General features: G+C 44.6%; 1 protein-coding gene across 3 annotated transcripts in view; it reads right to left on the bottom strand.

The window, feature by feature from the left end:
- MICU1 (mitochondrial calcium uptake 1) overlaps positions 1-20,776 on the bottom strand; it is a 106,728-nt gene that overhangs the window by 34,217 nt on the left and 51,735 nt on the right. For 2 of the 3 annotated variants that reach the window (XM_054207539.1, XM_054207540.1), the window contains exons 7-10: positions 16,419-16,484; positions 15,077-15,191; positions 5,892-5,974; positions 629-826 (exon numbers count right to left, since the gene is read on the bottom strand). In XM_054207539.1, the coding sequence (XP_054063514.1) occupies positions 629-826; positions 5,892-5,974; positions 15,077-15,191; positions 16,419-16,484 (462 nt within the window). The remainder of the gene's footprint in view (positions 1-628; positions 827-5,891; positions 5,975-15,076; positions 15,192-16,418; positions 16,485-20,776) is intronic. The other variant, XM_054207541.1, reaches the window with a different exon arrangement.

Here is a 20,776-nt window from a genome sequence, read left to right as displayed (position 1 = left end):
AAAAATTCAGAAAAGATGGATTTCTTATAAAGTACATTAATCCAGAAGTGAATAAGGGAGGTCACCTAACAGGGACCACTGATTTATCAGGATTCAAACAAGGCTTGAACATTTACATAGCAGAAATATGCATAATAATGAAGCAAATATGAAGGTGGGGACAAAAGCAGAGAGAAGGAGTTTGGGGAATGTTATAAACCCAGGTCCTTCAGGGTACAGCTTGCTCATCAGGACCGCGAGAAGCCTTCCTCAGTAAGGCAGCAACAGCCCACTCACCACTTCTGTTGTGGTTTGTTTTTCTAAAGAATCTCAGTCATCTCCATCGGCAGTGCCAAGGCGACGCCAAGGCAAGCACCACATGGAGGGAGACGCACCTGGGATGTGCCAGCTGATGCTGCAACTCCACAAGAACAGCTACCGACAAAAGCTGGAGACGTTCCTGGGCAGTGCCACAGCCACCGAAACACTCATCAGAAATCTAACAACAGGTTTGATCCGTGGGTGCTATATGAGCCACAGCCGTAGTAATTCCCTCTGAACCCTTTCCCATACTCTTCCTCCAGAAACCACGCCACGCAGCGCGGTCCATGCTGCGCTGCCCTCCCAAGTACGCAAAAATAACCCAAACCTCAAGCTTCAGAATGTCGTGCTGGAGTTTGCGCTGGAAGTCAAGGAAGTGGGAGATGGTCAGCTTCCCCTTCAGATCCGCCCCAAAGAAGTACGTTGTCAGTGCAGAGTTGAAGCCGGTTTTCAGGGTGTTCCCCGTGGTAGCCCGGTCTCTGTGGCGCATGCCCATGCTGGTTTGGGAGCGAATGATGCTCTGGACCTGGAAATAAAAGGGAGAACGTTAGCACCAAAAACAGCACTGAGACTTAGACTATTCAATTATCAGCACGAAGTCCTCCAGCATCAGACACGTCATTCTCCATTTGCCTGAATTCATTCTTAAAAGACACGACAATCCCAAAATTCGGCTGAACTTAGGCTTTGTTTTTTTCAGTCCTCTTTAAAGAAAGAAGGGTATGAAGTGCTTAAAGTGAGTTTTAAGCCACAGTTCACCCAGTTTGCAGATGAGCGTTTTAGCGCTGATCCTCCGTCTGGTCAGCAGAGTGCAGCTTGTTCCCAGCGAAGTTGCAGGAGGAGAGAAAGCCGAGGCAACTGCAGGGAAGGGGGAAAAAAAAAAAAAGCTTACACACGTTTTGGAGCTTCCACTCCTGCTTCACCGCAGTTCACACCAACCCTGGTTAGCTCACATCGCCTTTCCTCTTTCCTTTCCCCTTGTGCATAAAACTGGGGGGTTTCTACCCAAGGGCACCCCTGTCCTTACTGCCTGCTGCTTTCTGCGGCAGCTGGAAGCTCCTCCATCCCTGGGGCTGAGCTGCAGGCAGAGTCTGAGACACCTGCAGCAATGGGCTCTCCCGAAGTCCCCCCCAGGCTGCATCAGCCCCAGTGCAACCCCAGCAGCACTGCCAGCAGAATAACCAGCGGTGCAGAAGCATCCGAGTTGCCAGCAGACCCAGATATTTGCACAGCAACAGCCAAGTGACAGCAATATCTCGATGTTTTTAACAAACCACGCAGGCAAACAGCCGCCTCCTCCTCCCCTGAGCTCTCGGCAGCGCGCTGTACCTACTTGAAGGCACCGCTCAGCTCGAGTGGGTGCTATGGACAGGGCAAGGATGCACAGGACAAGCTCCCTACCCCTCTACGACATGGCAAAAGGTTGAACTTGAGGGATGCGACAGCCTGAAAAATCCAAAAGTTTGTTATTGTAAGGGTTCTGTAATAATTCAAGGGGGCAGGCAAGCCAAATGCACGCTCACCTCCTCTCTCCATCCCCAAGTATCCCACTACCCCTTGCCACCTGAATGATTATTGCTGCGATATGAGAAGCCAGGCTTATTCTCTGTGTTAACAGCTGATCTCTTCCAACAAAGCAGCAGAAGGATTCATATTAAGGACAATGAGTCAGAGAAAGGAGGGGGAAAAAAAAAGCCACCCGACGTGATGCCCGGCACTCAGCCTCAACAGGCTTCCTGAAGCTCCAGCGAACACCGCTGCTCTGCCTTCAGCCTCTTCCTCCTGCCGAAAAAAAGTTGGAAGGAAGGAAGAAAAACAGCCGCCAAGAACTCCAGCTGTCAAAAGGACGCCAGAATCTCGTTATCATGGTATACGGTATGTTCAATTTTTTTCCTAACAAGAGAGCGAGGATTGGAACAACCCCAAAGGGGATGCTCCGGAGTAGAACACCGCGTATCCCGGCCGGGCTCACCTCGCTTGATACATTGCCTCCAAACCAGACTATTGGCTATTCTTCCACTACAAAGAAAACCAGGTCAAATAAGAAAAAAAAAAAAAAAAACAAAAAAACACAACAAAGAAAAGGCTTTGGGTTGGTTTGGCATTTTTTTCCTTGAAATTATGCACTGTGATGTGAGGAAGGGTTTTTGCACTGTAAATAGCAACTCCTTATTTTGCTGTGTGCTCCGCTTCAACTGCGAGCTCTGCATGCACATTTTGGAGATAAATATTTATAAACTGTCTGAAGGAATGCAGTTTATGACCAGCTTGGAAAACTGCCCCTGTTTCTGCAGAAGCGAGTGTTTGCCACACTGCAGGCTGTTCGGCAGAGCATCTTTTCCTGGGTGTTATTTATAAGGCATCCTACACCCCTCTTCTCTCCCCATCCATAACAAGTATCAGACAGTTTGGAAACCCATCTGTAGGCGCTGGAGCCAAAATTATTCGGCTGGCCCCTATTTTGGGTAATCCTTCTACTACCCAGAAAGGCAGGAGACCACTGCAAGGAGTTGTCCTCCAGCCCAACCGGGGTTGTCCATCCCCCACAGCTCATCCATTGCACGAGGATGTGAAGCACAAAGATGCTTCACTGTGTTTTGTCTGTATTTCAGCCTAAGTGCTTGTGATCTGCTTCATCTTTTGCACCAGACAAGAGGAAAAAAAAGAAAAAACCTCAATGAAAATAGTTAATGGTTAGAGCAGAAATCACGAGTAACGCTGCTTGAGGGTTTACTACTTTTCGTCTGACTTTTTAATTAAAGATAAGAGTAAACTAACAATTTACATGCTGAAGGATGAAAAGTTGAAGATGATACTGATGCGGGCACCACACTATTTAGCGCTACGCACTAACCATATGCATCAATTGGAAAAAAAATCTGAGGCTCTCCAGTGAGGCCTGAAGAAATTCAATATTTTCTTATTAGGCAGTTAAAGCCTCCGATTTACTCGCATATTAGCTAAATTACCACCAGTATTTTCTTTCCCTGATGAATACTCTTAAGGTTTGTCAGACATTAATGTGAAGAGAACTGCTGTTGGCTGTCTCCAAAGACGATGTGTGGAAAAAGTCATCTTTGGAGTAAGACGAGTGAGAAAGGAGTAAGAAATCCACTCCCAGGTGCTCACAGCCAACAGGGACTGTACGAGGCTTCTCTGATCGCCCTTTTCTTTCCCTTCCTTTTTTCTTCCCATTCTCCCCCAAAACGATGTTGCTCTTTTAAACTGATGCCACCTCTAGAAGCATATTCCCCTGGAAGGGCCAGTTCCAGCGGAGACGTTTATGGGACGGATCTACAAACCCTGCCATCCTTCAGGCTCTTACTGAGGCGTTTCCATAAGGAGCGAAAAAGAGCATTTATCCTATAAATTATCATGTGTGTTTATTATATACGTGTATAATGTTATTTATGTGCCTCCTGCTGAAGCTATGCCTTTAATTCTGTTTGCAAAGTGCAGCAAATCAGTTAATAGTGATTCTGTGAAGATATCCTCAGCTGCTTCTCGCTTGCCAAAACAGCTCCTTCATCCTCTGACTCGAAAGCTCTGGAAGATCAGCTTTTCACCAGAATACTCTGATGCTAACCAGGAATTTTATTCCTTTACGTAGAGGCAGCGACGCGTGTAACGAGCTTAACAAAAAAAACCTGCCTCTTCCTAAGGATTTTTCTATGACTTAATGCACAGATAACTTCCCTTTGCCTACTGGATGATTTGAAATCATTTAATTCAATTTTGTACTTTCATCTTCAGAGCGCTTCCAAAAGATCCATCCTCAAGAAACGTTCTTTCTTACTTTACAAGTCTAATAAAAAAGCCAAACATGACACCAGTGTTAGTACCCTGGCAGCACTGCATTTTTAGTAGGCAGTTAACCGTTCTCCATTTTTCTTAAATTCATTTATCTCCATAATTGATTTCACTCTACAACATTAGTAACTACTGTAAAACACCTTTTGAATTGTTAAATATTATCTGATCGCTGCGGTGGGGGGAAGTGCACTACGCGAATAGAAGGAAGAACAGTATTTTTTTACTTGGGAAAATAGGAAACTGGGAATTTTTCATAGCTAAATCAGTAGTTTGTAGGGAGGCGGTGCCAAACAGCACAATGACCTGGACACAGCTGTGGATTCAAATTTGCACTTGAAGGAAAATGAAAAGCTCCTGGCTTTACATTACAAGCTATCACATGAAGGGATATCGCTTTGGAGATAAACATACCCCCACTCTCCCCATAGTCCAAAGTTTGCACCTAAAAATGTACAGTTAACCAGATATATTACGTGGCTCTGGAGCAAACCCATAATAATGACATCACACACACAAGTAATAATTTAAGGAGGATGACAGCAAAAGATTAGGAGAGGGGGAAATTAATTTAACAGAGCTGCTTCGCCACTAGTTCTTCCCATTTATAGCCAGTGCCCCAAGCGCGACCTCTTACAGACTCTTCTGAAGTTAACCAGTCATTCAATCAACTGATGAACAAGCATTTGTAAGGAGATTATTCAGGGCTGCTTTGTTCTCAGATATCAGTACACAGCTTTTCACCTTCTCCAAATACAGATGTCCCCCAGCATAAAAAAAAACCAAAACAAACCCACAAGGGCAGGTTATTTTTTTTAATGTGGAGTCTTGTTTCCTTTGCCCAGAAACAGCAGCTTCCGCTTGCCCATTAAACGTGCCGCCCAGAGGAACACGGGGGCACAGAAGTGCCAGGGGCCACATGAATATTAGGTGGATTAGTGGTGTATCTCCTCTACCTTGTTCTTTGCTACCAGAGGTGGCGAGTCCCCATCCAACCAGCCAGTTCCCTGCATTGCAAACACATTTACTTTTGCTTTCACAGCTGGCACACGGAACTTTGCTAATATCCAGCCACTTCAGGATGTTTCTGAGTTTCCAAAGCCTCAAGGCTGTTTTCTACATAGGCAAGAAAAGCATAAACTTCTGCCTGGGGAGGTCAGATCTCGAGTCTTCAATCTATTCTTGCTCTAACGCCCTCACAAACCACAGCCTCTAGGAGGACCTCACCAGGATCAGCCGGGCAGGCTAAGCTCATTAAAAACCCTGCATCAAACTCCCTGTTGATGAAACCTTGTAAGAAGTAGGCGAAAGAAACTAATGAAAATACACACTCGATAAACACATTTTTTGGATTAGATTGAAGTAAGTGGCTAAACTCTTATTCGAAGCAGACTCGCCCTGGTTATTCTCCGAAGACAAACAAAATTAAGGAATGCAGTAAAAGCTGTGGAAGAAAGTAGGATCAACATTCTATGATGTCAGTAGAGTGAAAAAGAATTCTTTATGTGCTTTGGAGGTGATATCTTGTAAAGATACCTCGGTGACAAAGTCACAGGAAATCAGAGTTTATACTTACAGTTGTCCTGGTTGAACAAAAAAGTACATCTTGAAATATCCAGTTACAAAAAAAAAAAAGCAGGCACTGAGGCAACACAGCAGACAAGGAAGAGACGTAAACCAGCATTACCCACAAATATAAACCACAGTAACATTGTAGAGGAGCACTGCACTTATGACTAAGATGCCATAGCATTAAGAAGTCAACCTGTTGTCCAACTTGCCTGCTCAAACTCTTCCATGTCCACCTCGCCGTCACCATTCAGATCAAACATCTTAAAGGCGATTTCAAAATTCCTCTGGGGAGCTACATAAAAAAAAAAACACAATAAAAAGCAAAGACCAGTTAACGAAGATACAAAAGCTCAATACAAAAGGCACAAGTTCAGAATGACTTCATCCCAAAGCAATTTTACATAATTCTTGCAATTTTAAGAAGAAAACGCAGCTCTTGGGAACCTCTAGCTGTGAGCTTCATGGTGCTCCTTTCACCAAAGGTCTAGGCAAGGAGGTTGGGAGGGGGAGATGTTTCTTGAACACAGTTTATTCCATTTACAGATAGAAAAAGCACAAAAGCAAGACACCATCTGGTACTTCTAATGACAATCAAGTGAAAACGACGCTGTAGCACGAGCTCCAGCCTGTTCCACGCGGTTTAACACTGATTTGGCCAGAGGACATTCCTCTAGCACTGCTGAGTGCCCTCCGTGCTCTGTGAAGCAGGCGGTGGGTGAGGAGCAGACCTGGACTTTGGGGAATTCCCTTCCAGACTCAGCTCTCGTCTCACTGTGCAAATTTAAAGAAATCATTACCAGCTCTGTCTCAGTCCAGTTATGACACCGAGATAAGGCACGAGCTGGAGCTCACCAGCTGAGATGCACCCGAGACAGCCTGGTACCTCATCTTTCATTGCATTTAGTCTATGTTGTCATGGTTTATTTAGCCAGAACTCGGCAAAAGCGTCACTTCACAGCAAAACCACGCTCTTTCCCCTGCATCCCACCAAAGAATTCCAGTACGTGTCCATTCTGGGCTCTGTAACCCGTCACCATTTAAAGCCACAACGTAGTGCCACAATTTTTTTTCCAAATCAAGCTAATATATGAGAATTTATCTCACTCTGCTACTTTCAAATCCATACCACCTCCAGGAATGTTGGTGTTTGCTGGGATTTCTAGGAAATCCTCTAGGTTATAATCAGTGCTTAGAGTGTGATCTTAAATATTCAGTTAAAACTCAGCCCCTTTTTTTGTTCTGAAGATGCTTCTTCCCCACACAAATCTGGCAGCAGGATGAGGCTCATCCTCCTTTAACCTCATCTGCTGCAATCAACTTTTAATATTTCTTGTGGATGCTCAAAAAGTAACAAGTTTCTGCAACCACCCTTCTTTGTTAAGGCATCTCCCGGATGGGGGTGGGAGGGGGAGCGCAAAGAGGAATCACTCAGACAAAAAGAAATTAATATGAAATTAATCAAACTGGATTTTGTACATTAGTTACGGCTTCAATTTAGGGCCAGGAAACTTTTACATCGTGTTTTCCCCTTGCTATAATAAACTGTAGCACTTTATCACTGAAAGATTCTGTAAATATGTTATTGAGAGCACTTTTTCCCAATCGCTTTGTGCCTTAAACAGACATATAGCAACATTAAACCGGATGGCAGGAACGGCCTGTCACTCGCCACCTGATACATACAACACATACAGCCCTGCCATTATCATCACTGGATTTCCAATTTCCTTCTGCCAATTATTCGGGCTTTAAATTCCAAGTGCTGCGTGCATAAGCGATGTCTCCTACAACCACGGCCATCGCCTGCAGCACGTGGTGGGTTGTTTCATACGCAGTGCTGCAGCAGAAGCAATGCCTCCACCCAGCTCCTCCGCCCCTGCTGGGATGGGGAGACCTTCGCTCTCCATCCCTCTTTATTCCCTCTTATTTACATCCTGAGATGTACTCGAACAGCCATCCCCAAAACCAACTTCATAATCTCTTTAATGATGCAATCTAATTAAAGGGATTTATACAAAAAGCCTCCTCTGTATCCATTCAAACCTCCTTTGCATCCATCCATCCGTGCCTCCTCTGTGTCCATACATCCAATTCGTCCATCCATCCAAGTCTCCTCTGTACCCATCCATCCAAGCCGCCTCTCTACCCATCCATCAGATCCATCCATCCAAGCCTCCTCTGTACTCATCCATCAGATCCATCCATCCATCATTTCCAGTGATTAATTCTCTGCTTCCTTGACAGCCACAATATTAAGCACCTTCCAACTTCCCTCTTCATGTTTAAATAACGCATCCAATTTTATTCACTTTAATTGCAACTACCGCACAGAAGCCCGGATGCAATTTCTTCTTCTTAGCCCCAAAACCTGGCGCTGCATGGAAAGACTTGTTGCCTCTTGAGGAGAAGGAGGAATATAGAAAACTCTGATCTAGTTACAAGATGCTAGAAAAAGAGCAATTTACACCATCTCATCATTCTTCCCTGCCAGGGTGCAATGATGTATATTCTGAGATTGGAAAATTTGTTAAAAATTGGTGTTTGGGTGGGGTTTTTTTCCCCCTTTTCTCTAAGGAAACATAATACCGTGTCCCACTCACACAGACACAGGGTGAAGAGAGAAAGCACTTCAGAGAAAGTACTTCACTTGCCCCTCACAAAGGCCGTTTCCTTCCTGTCCCTTCTCTAAACACACATTTTCAAGAGCAGTTCATCAAAGCCCCAGAGGAGAACATCACTTGCAAAACTAAAATGAACAGTTCAGCATCAAAAATCTGCAGGGTCAGTATTTTCTAAGGACAGGGAAGGAAAATAGCTTTAAATTGGCAAATTTAATTACTTTATTCCTTTAGCTAATATAAGCGACACAGCCCGTTTCTTCCTCTGATCTGCATATCTAACTCCAATTACTTGTAACAACACTTACATCCAACAAATGTGAATCCGAGCCAGGGAAACCAGAGGGCACTGAAGACAATTAGCTCATCCTGCTTCTGCTCCGGAAGGAATGTTCATTAAGATGTATATCTCTGGTCTCCGGCAGCCTGAATTTATTGGTCCTGAGTGAGATGATTTCTGCTTCTCCTCTTGGGCGTGATGTTTCTGACCAGGATTTATGGGGGAAGCGTCGTTGCGATGGCAGCTAACCCCCCCTTGCCACCCTGCCCCATTACTCATGGTTACATCAGCCTGTACAACCTCCATTTCTCTTCTTCCTCTTCTCCTTACATCTTTCAGAAACTTGCAGACCATAAAAGCAGCAGATACTGGTTTGCCTACCTCAATTTAGACTTCCCCCCCCCTTTTGTTTTGTCCCCCAGTTCTACCACTCTCAACTGCAGCTTCTCTAAATTTCCCACCTGCCTCCTTAAGATGCCTCAAAATGAACGCAATATTCCTCCTGCAATGGTTATCTGAACCATCCAAAACACTGTTTGCCTTTAATACAGCGCAATGCCCGTCTTTACAAGGGAAAACCCACTTTTGCATTTCCCCAAGTGCTGAGCTGCATTTTCAGCTCGCCCTGATTTTGCGAGCTATCTCCTCGCCATCCTTTTTGGCATTATTCAGAAGCAAGATTTTTTCATAGCGACTAATTTCCCATGGGTGACGAGGCAGGAACCGGGGAGAGCAGCTGCAGTTTCTTTTCGAGCTTTATTTCTAGTCTTTAGGTGTTCAGGAGGATTCAGCAACTTCCTAATTGATTCCTCCAAATCACTAACACAGATGAAAACATGGTACTGGAGCCCCCACCAATACCAATTCACGAGTGACCTATTCCCTGCTTTGAGATATATAAAAATATAAAAGATCAGGCTGAAAATATTCTGTGGATCCATAGCTCCAGCAGCTCTACACACCAAGTTGCTTTTTCAACCAACCTGGGAGTTAGTGCAAAGGGCAATTAATATTTTTCTTGACTCATTTGTTCAAATCAGATATTTGGGAAGAGAAAGGCAATAAGAAAACCAAAAGCCACAGGCAGTTGCGTTAGAAAGATGAGCAACCTCCACCAGACAAACAGATGAGGCACAGCAGCACTGACCACGCTGAAAAAACCACCCGATCCATCAGTCTGTAAAGCCCCAGGGAACGTCCGAGGCATTAGATGGGTTTATTAGGCATCTTTAAGCCAATTATGTCATTTTTAACCATTTTGAATTATTCAATGGACCAATTTGCAGCACTCAATTGCTCTTTATTGCCATTTACTCTCACCAGAAGCAATGCGTTCTGAAAGACAATAAATACTCACTGATGAGAAAGGCCACATTTTACTATTTTTGCGCTCATTCGATCTTCTCTTTCCCACATACTCAGTTCTCCCCACTTGGAGATACCTCTCAACAAGTATTTCCCCCAACTCCTGTCGCAACTCACGCGGAACATGGCCGCAGTCACAAAAATGGAGTGTTTGCAGAGCATCCACCTCAAGAGGAGGTACTGTATTTTAGGAAAACTATTTTGAACACGCTTTTAGAAAATAAACATTGCTCCCTTCAGAGGCAGTTAAAAATGTCGTTGTCTGCATTTAAACACAAAGCAGCTCAGGACTTCAGGTTTTGGGGCCCTGGGAGCTCTCTCCTGGTGGGGGCGGGGGGCAGTGTGTGTGTGTGCTTTGCCCGTTGCAGGGGCCACTGAGCCAGGGGCAACTGCCATGGCCAGCTCGGCAGGGTGTTGCCATGGGGCCCCAGTGTTGGCAACAACACAGAGGGGCGTCACCAGGGGTACCAGGCAGCGTCACCAGGGGTGCCAGGTGGCAGTGCTAGTGCTGCAGTGCGGCTCGAGGCAGCAGTGAGTGGGGCAGGAGGAGGGAAGGTTGGGCTGGACGAGGGTCGGGGCAGAAGCGCCAGCCCCCTGGGGTGGTTTCTACAGCTGGGGCAAGGGCACAGCCACTGCGGGGAGCGCCTGGGGCAGGGCAGGAGCTGCCCTCGGGGCTGGGCACAGAGGGGTCCGTGGCTGCCGGCCACAGCCAGTGTCACTGGGGGCGCTGCACGGACGTGCTCCCATCCCCACAGCGCTCAACAACCTTCCCCTTGCTGCCTCCGAGCTCCCTCGCCCCCTCTCCCACACGTCCCTGGGCGTCTGCATCTCCTGACCCCCACTGCCCCAGCTGCTGTCCCCCTCCCACCCAGCCCCGCTGAGCTCCTTCTCTCCCTCCTCCCTTCAGGCCATGGCTATGGCTGTGGGCATCACGCGCGTCCTGACGGTGCTGAGCATCATCCTCCAATACACGCTGAGGGCTGTTGACCAGCCAGATGTGGCCACACAAGACCTCCTGAGGCAGCATGAGGAGGAGCAGAACCAGGAAATGATTTGGCTGCTGCAGGAGATGGAGTGGAGGAGCCAGGAGCCACACGGGCTCTCCCAGAAAGGTGTGCTCCTTGACGCCTGCCAGCATTGGTGGTTTTGGGCCGCCGCCAAAATCCTGCTTGTGCTCTTTGGGCTCTACTGGCTGACAAGGCAGAGAAGCACTGATACCAACAGCAGCAGCCAACATGGAAGCTCCAGCTGCGTGGAGGAAGAGGAGTGGGAGAAGAAACCAGACCCTGCTGACACTCCGGGTCAAGAGACGTCTCTGGATACGGTGGAGACCTCTGCTGTGTCTGCCAAACCCTTCCCAAGAAGCACTTTCTGACAGGACTGCATCCAGCCACGGGAGCCGGCAGCACCTCTGAAGACCCGTCTGACAAATACTTCCATGAGTATCCATGGATGTTTAGGACTGTTAAGTATAGTCTTGTAGGCATAGATAAGGTAGCTAGCAGTTGTTTCTTCTCAGATGCCAATAAATGTTCTTGTTTGAATAAACACTCTGTCCCTATATGTCCGGGCAAGGGTTTGTTGGGGAATGCGGGCCCCTCTGAGCCGCTGCCATGCTCAGCTGCTGATGAATCAGGTGGGCATTTTGTGGAGACGCAGGTTTGGAGACTCTGTTTTCATGCTCTCCGTAACCCAGTGTGGTGGTTTAGCCTCAGGTGGCAACAAAGAACCACAGGCCACTCACTCAGCCCCCGCCAGCTGTGGGTTGGAGGGAAGAATTGGAAGAAAAAGGCAAAACTCGTGGCTTGAGACAAAGACGGTTTTACAGAACAGCGAAGGAAAGAGGAAAAAAAAGAATACTGACAGAAAAATGTAAAAACACAATTACTGTACCACCGCTCACCAACCTGGGAGTGGGCTGGAGCATCCAGGGTCAAGGTATGAGTTTCTGCTTCCTCCCCCCAGCCAGCTCCCGGGCTATAGTCTGGGCACGGCAAGGGAAGGCACTTAGTGCTGCTTTGCAGGATTAAAACACCACCAGTAAGGTGACAGATCTCACTCGTGGCAGGGAAGGAGGCTGAAGACACCCGTGTCAGCCAGCAATATATATTCAAAACAGCCACAGTGCAAACGGGCCCCGGAGATCAGGCCACCTGCGTGCAGAGGGAGAGCACGCCATGCCACCTCCATTGCGGGCATCCACACAGCACTCAACAGCCAGCCAGAAAACAATTTCCAGAGCTAGATGGTTTGGGATTTATTTCCTACAAAGGGGAAAGGAAATAAAAAAAGAAAAAAAAAGGTGAATCTATGCTAGGCAAGTGGCCTCTTGCGGGCCAGCACCCATCAGGGCTGGCAGCATGCTGTTCTCCAGAAAGAACCCACAGAAGATGGGAGAAGGAGCTGCAGGTCTGCTCTGAGAGCCCTGGCAGGAGAGTAATGACTTCAGCTTGAGCCAATGCTATTTAACCCTCCATCCAGGAGGAGTAAATCCAGCTGCAGCGACAGTCCAATTTAACCCTCCATCCAGGAGGAGTAAATCCAGCTGCAGCGACAGTCCAATTACAGAAACAACACCAACTTATTCATTTAACACCCAGCTCCCTTCAGTACCTGTTAATCAAGTCAGCATTAGCGCGTCTGGATAACAGACTGCGTTTGCTCTGAAATTGCAGTCGCTGGTGATGCAAAAGCTCTTTCTCGCCTTCCTTCACCTGTTCAGCAAGTCCAGACAGCAAAAACCTCTTCGACTAGGGAAGCGATGCCTTTGCTTTCCTATGATATTTGAAGGACTCAGGGGAAAACCCATTGGCATTTTGCTTATCCTGTATTTTGCTCATCTTTCTACCTCTGCCCCAAAACACAGGAAGCAACCGAAATTATGGGGTATCCTCAAGGCCACTCAGCTCTCGTGGCCTTTAATAGAAGGCTGACTCTCTGAAGCACTTAAATGCTGTTTTATTAGTTGTTTTAAACATACATTTTCATAGAAACACAGCAACCGATGAGAACAGACCGTGCTAGAGCGAGAAATGGCTTCCTGCAAGATAACGTTCACTAGTGGGAGAGTAAACCGGCATGGCACAACAGTCAATTTTGGGCAAGGTTTGTTTGCGAGTTTTATTTTTGTAAAAGCAAATGCTTTAAAAATTAAACCAAAACTCCTCCTGTGTGGAATCACTGACAGTAGCTCCAGAGACATTCTTCCATCTTCAAACGTCCATTCAGCGAACTCCCCAAAAACCTAAAAGTCAGCCTAAAAGTCCCAGGACACTTCCCCCCCCCCCCCTTCTCTTTTCTTCCTCCCCTCCGCCTTTTTTGAAAGCCCCTGCCTTGCCCACCCCTCACATCATTCCTCAACACACAAACCACCCAATTCTCTCTCCTCTCGTTAGTCTGATTCCCCAGTAACCGTGAACACATTTAAAAACCCAAGAACAAGGGGAAAAAAAAACATCTCTCCTGCACAGCCCTCCAAAACAAGGCTGGCTGCCACTCTAACACAAGGTGGTCCCTTTTCTTTTAACCTCATAACAAAGAAATTAAACAAAAGCAAGAAGAAATTCTCTTACTGCTGCCTGTGGAAGCACGTGACATTAATTTTGAGCCCTGCATACGCGATTAGATTCACCACGGGCGCAGCCATAAAGCCAAGGGCATGAATGTTTTCTAAACCACGCTCAGTAATGCAGTACTACAGGTTTGTGAGTTTGTTGTCATCTGCAGAGACTCACATTAAAAGCCCTCGCTAACACAAGCAAAAATACCTTGGGTAATTTCAGCACGGGCTAGACTAATATAAGAAAGGAGCAGCAAAAGTCTTAAGGGTCAGTTCTGAGACTCAGTCAAACAAAAAAAGCAGGCCAAAATCATAAAACAAATTCCCTGGATTGAACCAGCTTTATCTCTCAGTGTTTGTTTTCACAACATGAAGGTCACACACACGTCTTCCCCCACCACCTCCACCTGACAACAAACAAGACCTTGAACATAGCTTCTCCCCTGTAACAGATCCTCCGAAATGCCGGGCTTGGTAAACGAAGAGCTGCCTCTTTCATTTCATTAACGCCTCCCTGTTACAGCGTGCAAGAACACGGGGAAAAAAAAAAATAAAGCACCTGTTTGCTTTTATCAAACACCAGTGAATTACCCAGCTGACTCCCCGAACAGCCCAGAGCAGGCAGCAAGGGGGGGTCTACAGTAAACTGGGAAGTGCCCAGCTCTCTAATACCTGTAATCATGTCATCATGAAACAGATACATGCAAGATTAGATAGCCAAGTTTTCTCTTTTTTTTGTTTTCTTAAAAAAGTCTGAAAGTCTCAAGTTGGACAGTGGAATATTCCCCACTACCCCACATTTTCTAATGGGGCTGAAAATTTCTGTTGACTTTCCTGTTTCTGCTACAGCACCTTCCAAGCTCTGCAAATGAGGTTCTGAGCTCGCCTTCCCCAGGAAGAAAGTCTAGAAATGCCATTTGACATTACCAAAGGCTTCAGTTTCAGTGTTTCTTGCCAACAAAGCAAACTTTTAAGTGCCAGCACTTGAAGTACAGAAGACTTTGCTGGAACAGATTAGCAGATCACAGAAATATCACAAATGCAAGTCAAGTGCAGCAGGGTGAAAAGACAGAAGGTATCTAATGATACTTGTTGAAATGTAAACGGCTTAACTTCTCTCCTCATTGGATCACATCACGGCACAAGCCCGAGCTTACCCAAGTGAAAACACAGCTGGAGAAGAGCTTTTGAACAGTCTGGTAACCAGTGAGGAGCTGTAAAGCAAAATTCACCCAAACACAAGAATATCATAGGAACGCAACTCAAGAACACACCTCCATTTAGAATTTTGAACAGCAGGTCAAATGACTCATTAAAAAAAAATAATTCTACATTTTAAAATGAGAAATAAATCTTCAGAAGTCATCGATCTGCTTATCTTTCTGAGCCACTCGAAGCTAGGTCTAAACCAGATGAAGCAACAGCAATTATTCACTCAGCTCGAGTTTCAAGCAATCAAGAATTCCTTTTAAGGAAATGTATGTAGGCAACAACAGCAAACTCATTGCTTGTAAACCTTCAAAATTTAGAAAAGCAGTAATTGCAGTGAAAAAAACAAAACACCGTACTTACTGGAAAGGACCGTCGTGAGGAAGATGTAGTCGGAAAAAGAAATGAGTCCACATTCTCCAAGGGCATAAAATATGCTGTCTTCATCGGCAAACTTCTCTCGCTCCTGGGATAATTTCTATTTGTTCATCCGACCCACACCCCAGAAAGAGAAAAATAAAGCAGTCGATTAAACAGAGAAATGGAAGACTTTATTTGTATCCTTACCACCAACAAGCCATTCCACATACACACACCCCTACTATCTCCATTCACATTCAGTGGACCTTTTCCAGCCTTCAAATCTGCCAGAACTGCTCTGCAAGGATCAGTGCTTCCCCATCTCAAATGGGGGATAAGGAATTGCGCAATATTTATTAGCTGGTTTAGCCTAGCTGAAATGCAGATAAATAAAACTATGTCCGTTTTGCTTAAAATTGTCTGAGTCTGAGAGATTAGTGTTATGAAAATCAGATTTTTTTTTACTGTAGGATTCAAAAAGGAAATTATTATATTTCACTAATAGAGTTTTAGTTATACTCTGTTGTAGCAGTAGCCAAGAAAGAACTATTGCACATAAATATAAAGTATGATCAAAGTTATCAAAAATGTGTAGTTATCAGAAGCACGGAAATCTGGAGAGTGTTTGGCAAGCTCACTGGGAAGACCGGGACTGATACCCATCTCAGTCTTTCTCTCTCCCTCCAGTTCTTTTTCAACATCTTGTTTTAATAGAAAATACCACGTGTGTTTTATCAGCTCACATGCCTTACTAAGCTAAAAATCCGAGCCCCTTTGATCCGCAGAACCTTCAAAGACTGAAAAGGATCCATAAAACTGTTAGGAAAGCCACACTGGTGACCCAGTTTAAGAACACAGCAGGAGGAGGCACACACACACGCCAAGGAAAATGAAATTAATATAAAGGAGAGGAGGCGTGGATGAGGTTATTCCACAGAACCCGGGTCATGCAAGCACAGAAGCATGGTGAAAGCAAGGCTGAATTTAGGAACGGTTTTAGGAAAAAACCACCGACAAACACCACCACACGAGGGTCCAGCTACACAACTGTCCCCCACCGTTACCTCTGTCTAGCGGAGATCCCATCATATACAAGGCAAAGGAAAGAAAACTGGTTAACTGACAATAAAATAAGCAGGCGAAACATAACATCAAGTTGAACGGTTAGACTTGCGAGGAGCAAGAAAAGTTCTGAAGCAACCGGGTGGTTGCTTTGACCGGGCACCGCTAAGAAGCCTCAGTAGATGTCCCCAGCAAGAGTTAGCAGGTAGCCTCCGGGGGTCAGACCCGTGCTCTGCAGCCGATGTCTCTCATCCACCTCAGGCGTTATTTGGAGAGAACTCACCATCGCATCTGACTGCAGAGTGGGGATGAGCTCAGCTAATAATTTAGATGAAAATTTAACCCGTATCTGGCTTGGAAACCACAAGAAGAGAGACAAAAATAATCATATAGATGACAAAAAAACCAGTTTTCGGGGGTGAGGGGGCGTGGGGAAGTTCAGCTCTACTGATGAAATAAAACTCTTCCCAGTAGCTCTGCCTTTACCATCTGGAGAGCATCAGGAATTTAATAAGAGACGCATCACTAAGAGCGGACAACACGCTAATGGCATTCATTTCATGCAAGGTAACTGCTATTTGTGCTCACGGGATACCAGGTTGAAGTCACATTTACTGAAAAAAGTGGTTTTGCTTCCCTTTTCATGGAGATGGATCCGAAGCAAAATTGCACTGATGCTTATGTTAAGGACAAATAAACACTGTTTGGTTTTCCTTTAAACTGAAGGCAGGATTTGTGGAGAAAGCAGTTTTCCGCGATTGCTGCTGGCGGGGATGCCAGCAGCATCTCACCTGCTCCTGTGATTTATCACCTCTTCCTCCGATTGCCTGTCTTTAGCCGCATTTATCATAAACTAGCTATTAGCATCCCACTGCACCCGCTTCAAGGATCCCATGAAAAAAGTCGCACAGGTTGGTTTATTAATTTTTATATGTTTCTTTTCTGCACTTAAAATTCATAGTCGGCATCAAACACCTCAAAATATTCCTCATAAGCTCAAAACCACATCCACAGACTAACAATAAAAAAAAAAGATGTTAAGTTAGTTGCTCTCTGAAATACAAAGATGTAGACAGACCGGAGGGAGAAGCATTAACTCGTTTGCATCTTACTTTGAGCAAACAACGTAAAAAATTTTTATTTATTGATTTTAAACAAGCATCTACTTGTTACAAACCTGGGGAAGGAGAACATATGCCGTGACGACAGTGCTGAGCCTGACAGCAGCTAATGGGAATTTCTCCCACTGACCTTAATAGGAGAAAATAATAAACTGACCTGATCAATAAGATTTTCAGGCTCCCAGCACCAGGAGGTCAGAAGTTTTAAAAAATAATTCTTAAATCTCCCATTTCTTTTCTTCTGGCTCACTGAGAAGGTGCGTGTTTGACTGCTTTCCACAAAGCACGTGGGAAGCTTGCCCAAAGCAGAGGAAAGGCTGAAAGCATCCTTCTCAGGGGTTGTTCCCCACCATTAAATATTGTATTCTATAGAATTATGTTATTATCAGCAGGAAAAAAATATAAAATAAAAAAAATAAATCAATCCACCTACTTGACAAAGCACAACGTGGACTGTTGTGATTCCTCAAAGTTCAAGGTAGAGAAACCCAAAGTCAGCCCTCACTGACACCTAAACCTGCCTATAGACCTTGAGCTGCTCTCCCACATCCCGCTTTCCTCCTGGCATACTCTGCTATCCCTGCCAGCCAGAAAGGTAATGCATGGGATCAGAAAACGTAGGGAAAAATCCCTTCCCAAGCCTCCATCCTCTTCTAGAGACAATATCATCTTCACACATGAGCTACCCACACGCTTTCAGGACAACTTTCACATTTCACACCCTTTAGGATCTGATCACAAGGTAATTCTCCAAGTGCCCAGTTAAAACAGTCAAATATCTTCCATTTATGATTTTTTTTTCTATGTTGTATCCATTCCCAAAATCAGAGTAATTAAGATCATTCAGCCGCCCCCCAAAAAACATTCAAACCCGAGCATTCCCGAGTGAGCAAGCCACGCGAAACAGTTTACAAGTACAATGTGGTTTTTTTTAATCAAGCAGTAGATTCATATTAAACGAGCACACAAACGAGCAAACATCCAAATTAACATGTAAAAAGAAAAAGAAATCCAAATATCCCATTGCTGTCAGCACAAGCATGGCTATGTAATTTCAGTGAAAAGCCGCCAGTCCAGTCTCGGTGGAATGAAACATTTCACAGGCATTCAGGCAGATTATTTTACAATACCAGACATTGACAACAGGTTAAAAAAAACCCAATAACAATAACGTAATTGCATTTCAAAATACAAAGCTTGGTTTGCCCTTTCCAACTGGGGCTCCAAGCCCAACGAACAGCACCAGCACACGGGTTGAACAGATCGATAACAGCGACCAACCTCCCCCAAACCTGTAGAAAAGCAAGTTGCATGCCATAGAACTTGCGTTACAGACTGGCTGCAAAACAAGCAAAGCACCCAAAAATATATCACAAACTTCACGTATTCTACCCCAAAACTGATCTACCGGCAGAGCCTCCCTAGAGTCAAGTACTTGGTACAGCTCCCAGGTAACAAAGGATTTTTGGGGAAAACACCCCACTGATTCCTTCCATTCCTTGGCAAATATTACTTTTATTTTGGATTTAAAAATTGCTTTCCCGGGGCTGAGGGAGAAGTGAAACATGTTTATACTTATTAACCCAAATCTGAGAAAAAGATGTACTTTTGCAAATTAAGGAATGCCTTCCCTGTAAAGGCAGCGATGGACGCAAGGTGCCGTGCTGGGGTTTGCTCCGCGTTCCCCACGCACCTTTAGAAAAGCTAAATCCTTGCAGCTCCGCTTCATTTTGCATTTCAGACACTACTTAATGAGCAGCATTTAATTGGCCGCTCTGGGAAGAGCGCATTCTTGGTAAGTCACTTCGGAGCTGACAGTTTGTGTTTCAATCTGGAGGGGAAAACACACTTTTGGCATGTTTATTCACAGAACTTATGTTTCAACATCACCTTTGGACTTATATCAACCAAAGCTTCAGGAATTTATCAGCCTTTTGTGACCACTCGACAGTGACTTACGCCTTCCAAAATGACAACAAAATAAATACCAAACTACGTGCAAGATAACAAGTATTTGTCCAGAACCAGAAAGTAATTTTGTAAATTAGCGAGGAATTTTACATGAAGCATAACCATCTTTTATTGACAAGCGTCATCAGACTCAATTTTTTCCTTTCTAAAAGAAGTACTTTAAGGTTACCAATATTGTGTAAGCAAATACAAAACCAGGAATGTTTGTGTGAAGTCACCTTGCTGCAAAGCAATTCTCTTTCAGTCCCAACCGACCACCTTCAGTTAAGCAAACCATTTAAAAGACATCGATTAACGTATTTCTTTTATGGTTAGCTGTAGGCCTATAGGAAGATAAGTTTAAAATGCTGTAGTGTTAAAAAGAAATATTCTCTTTTCCACAGTAGGAGTGTTCAAAAAAAAAATAATCCGTATTACAAGTTGGCCTAATAGAGGCAATTTCTTTCCTTGTTTCTGCGTTTTTTGGCTTTATAAGGTAAAGATGACTCTGTATTATTGCAATTTTGGGATACATGTCTCTACAAATGAAATCTCTCTAAGAGGAGGAAAAAGAGCTTGTGCACATAACATTAAGCAGGACACACAGACATGATGCGCTATTAGTCCTGCTCGCACATGGCTCGATACCTTGGGCTGAAACCAGTCTACAGCAGCCCTATAAATAAAAAAACCTATTAGGAATCCTTCTAAGGATGGGAAAACAAACCTTTCATAAAATTTATTGGGCAATCCATTCAATTAATGCATTTTAAACACTCTTTAGCACCTACCACGTGGTATTGTTTGACATCTTTAAGAATATTAGCTAGCATCCGCCATCTCGTTAGTGCTACGCAACATTTAAATGTGCGGCGAGGCGGCTCCTGTTTGCCTGGTCCAGCAGAGCCTGCAGGACAGCATCGTGCTGGCAGGGAATATTACAGCTCCTTCCTGAGCAGGACTGTTTAAAATCTGGGGAAATACATATATAAATATATATCAAGACACTTGCTGACTAATGCGTTTGCAGCAGATGCTCTGCATTAGTCGATCACGCAAGATAAATAAGGGAAAACCCTTAAGAAACACCAGTGAAAGCTGCAGGCAATGCTATGATAACTAAAAATATTAACGCTTTGAACTCTGTCTGCATCAAAATGCTGAACCAGAGGCTCTGAAATGTGGGAGATTTTTAATTTTTTCTCTTTTTTTTTTTTGGAGGGGAGATACAAACTTTAAAGAACCAAAGCCATGCATTTAGAGGTTTCCGGACAACTCATGTTGGCACCTCACTACCTCCATTAAAGAAACTGAAATAAAGAAATAAAAAGGCTTTTAGAATCAGATTGAAAAATTGAACCTTTCAGCCCAGATGTTCAAAAGTCCTTTAGGGAGAAAAATTGGTAGGAGAGGTCCCTCCGCGCTATGAAACAAGGACAAAAAAAGGACTTGGGGGAGAATTGAGGGATGTAGAGTTTTTAAAGCTAGTTTTATAATGTGGATACAAAATAAGTAATTTTAGATGCACCGCCTAGGATTTTTTTTATATCACTTTTTATATATCACTAAA

The sequence above is a fragment of the Rissa tridactyla genome, chromosome 6, assembly GCF_028500815.1.
Source record: "Rissa tridactyla isolate bRisTri1 chromosome 6, bRisTri1.patW.cur.20221130, whole genome shotgun sequence".
Classification (NCBI taxonomy): Eukaryota; Metazoa; Chordata; class Aves; order Charadriiformes; family Laridae; genus Rissa; species Rissa tridactyla.
The sequence above is the reverse complement of the archived record's forward strand: the minus strand, read 5'-3'. Positions and strand labels throughout refer to the sequence as shown.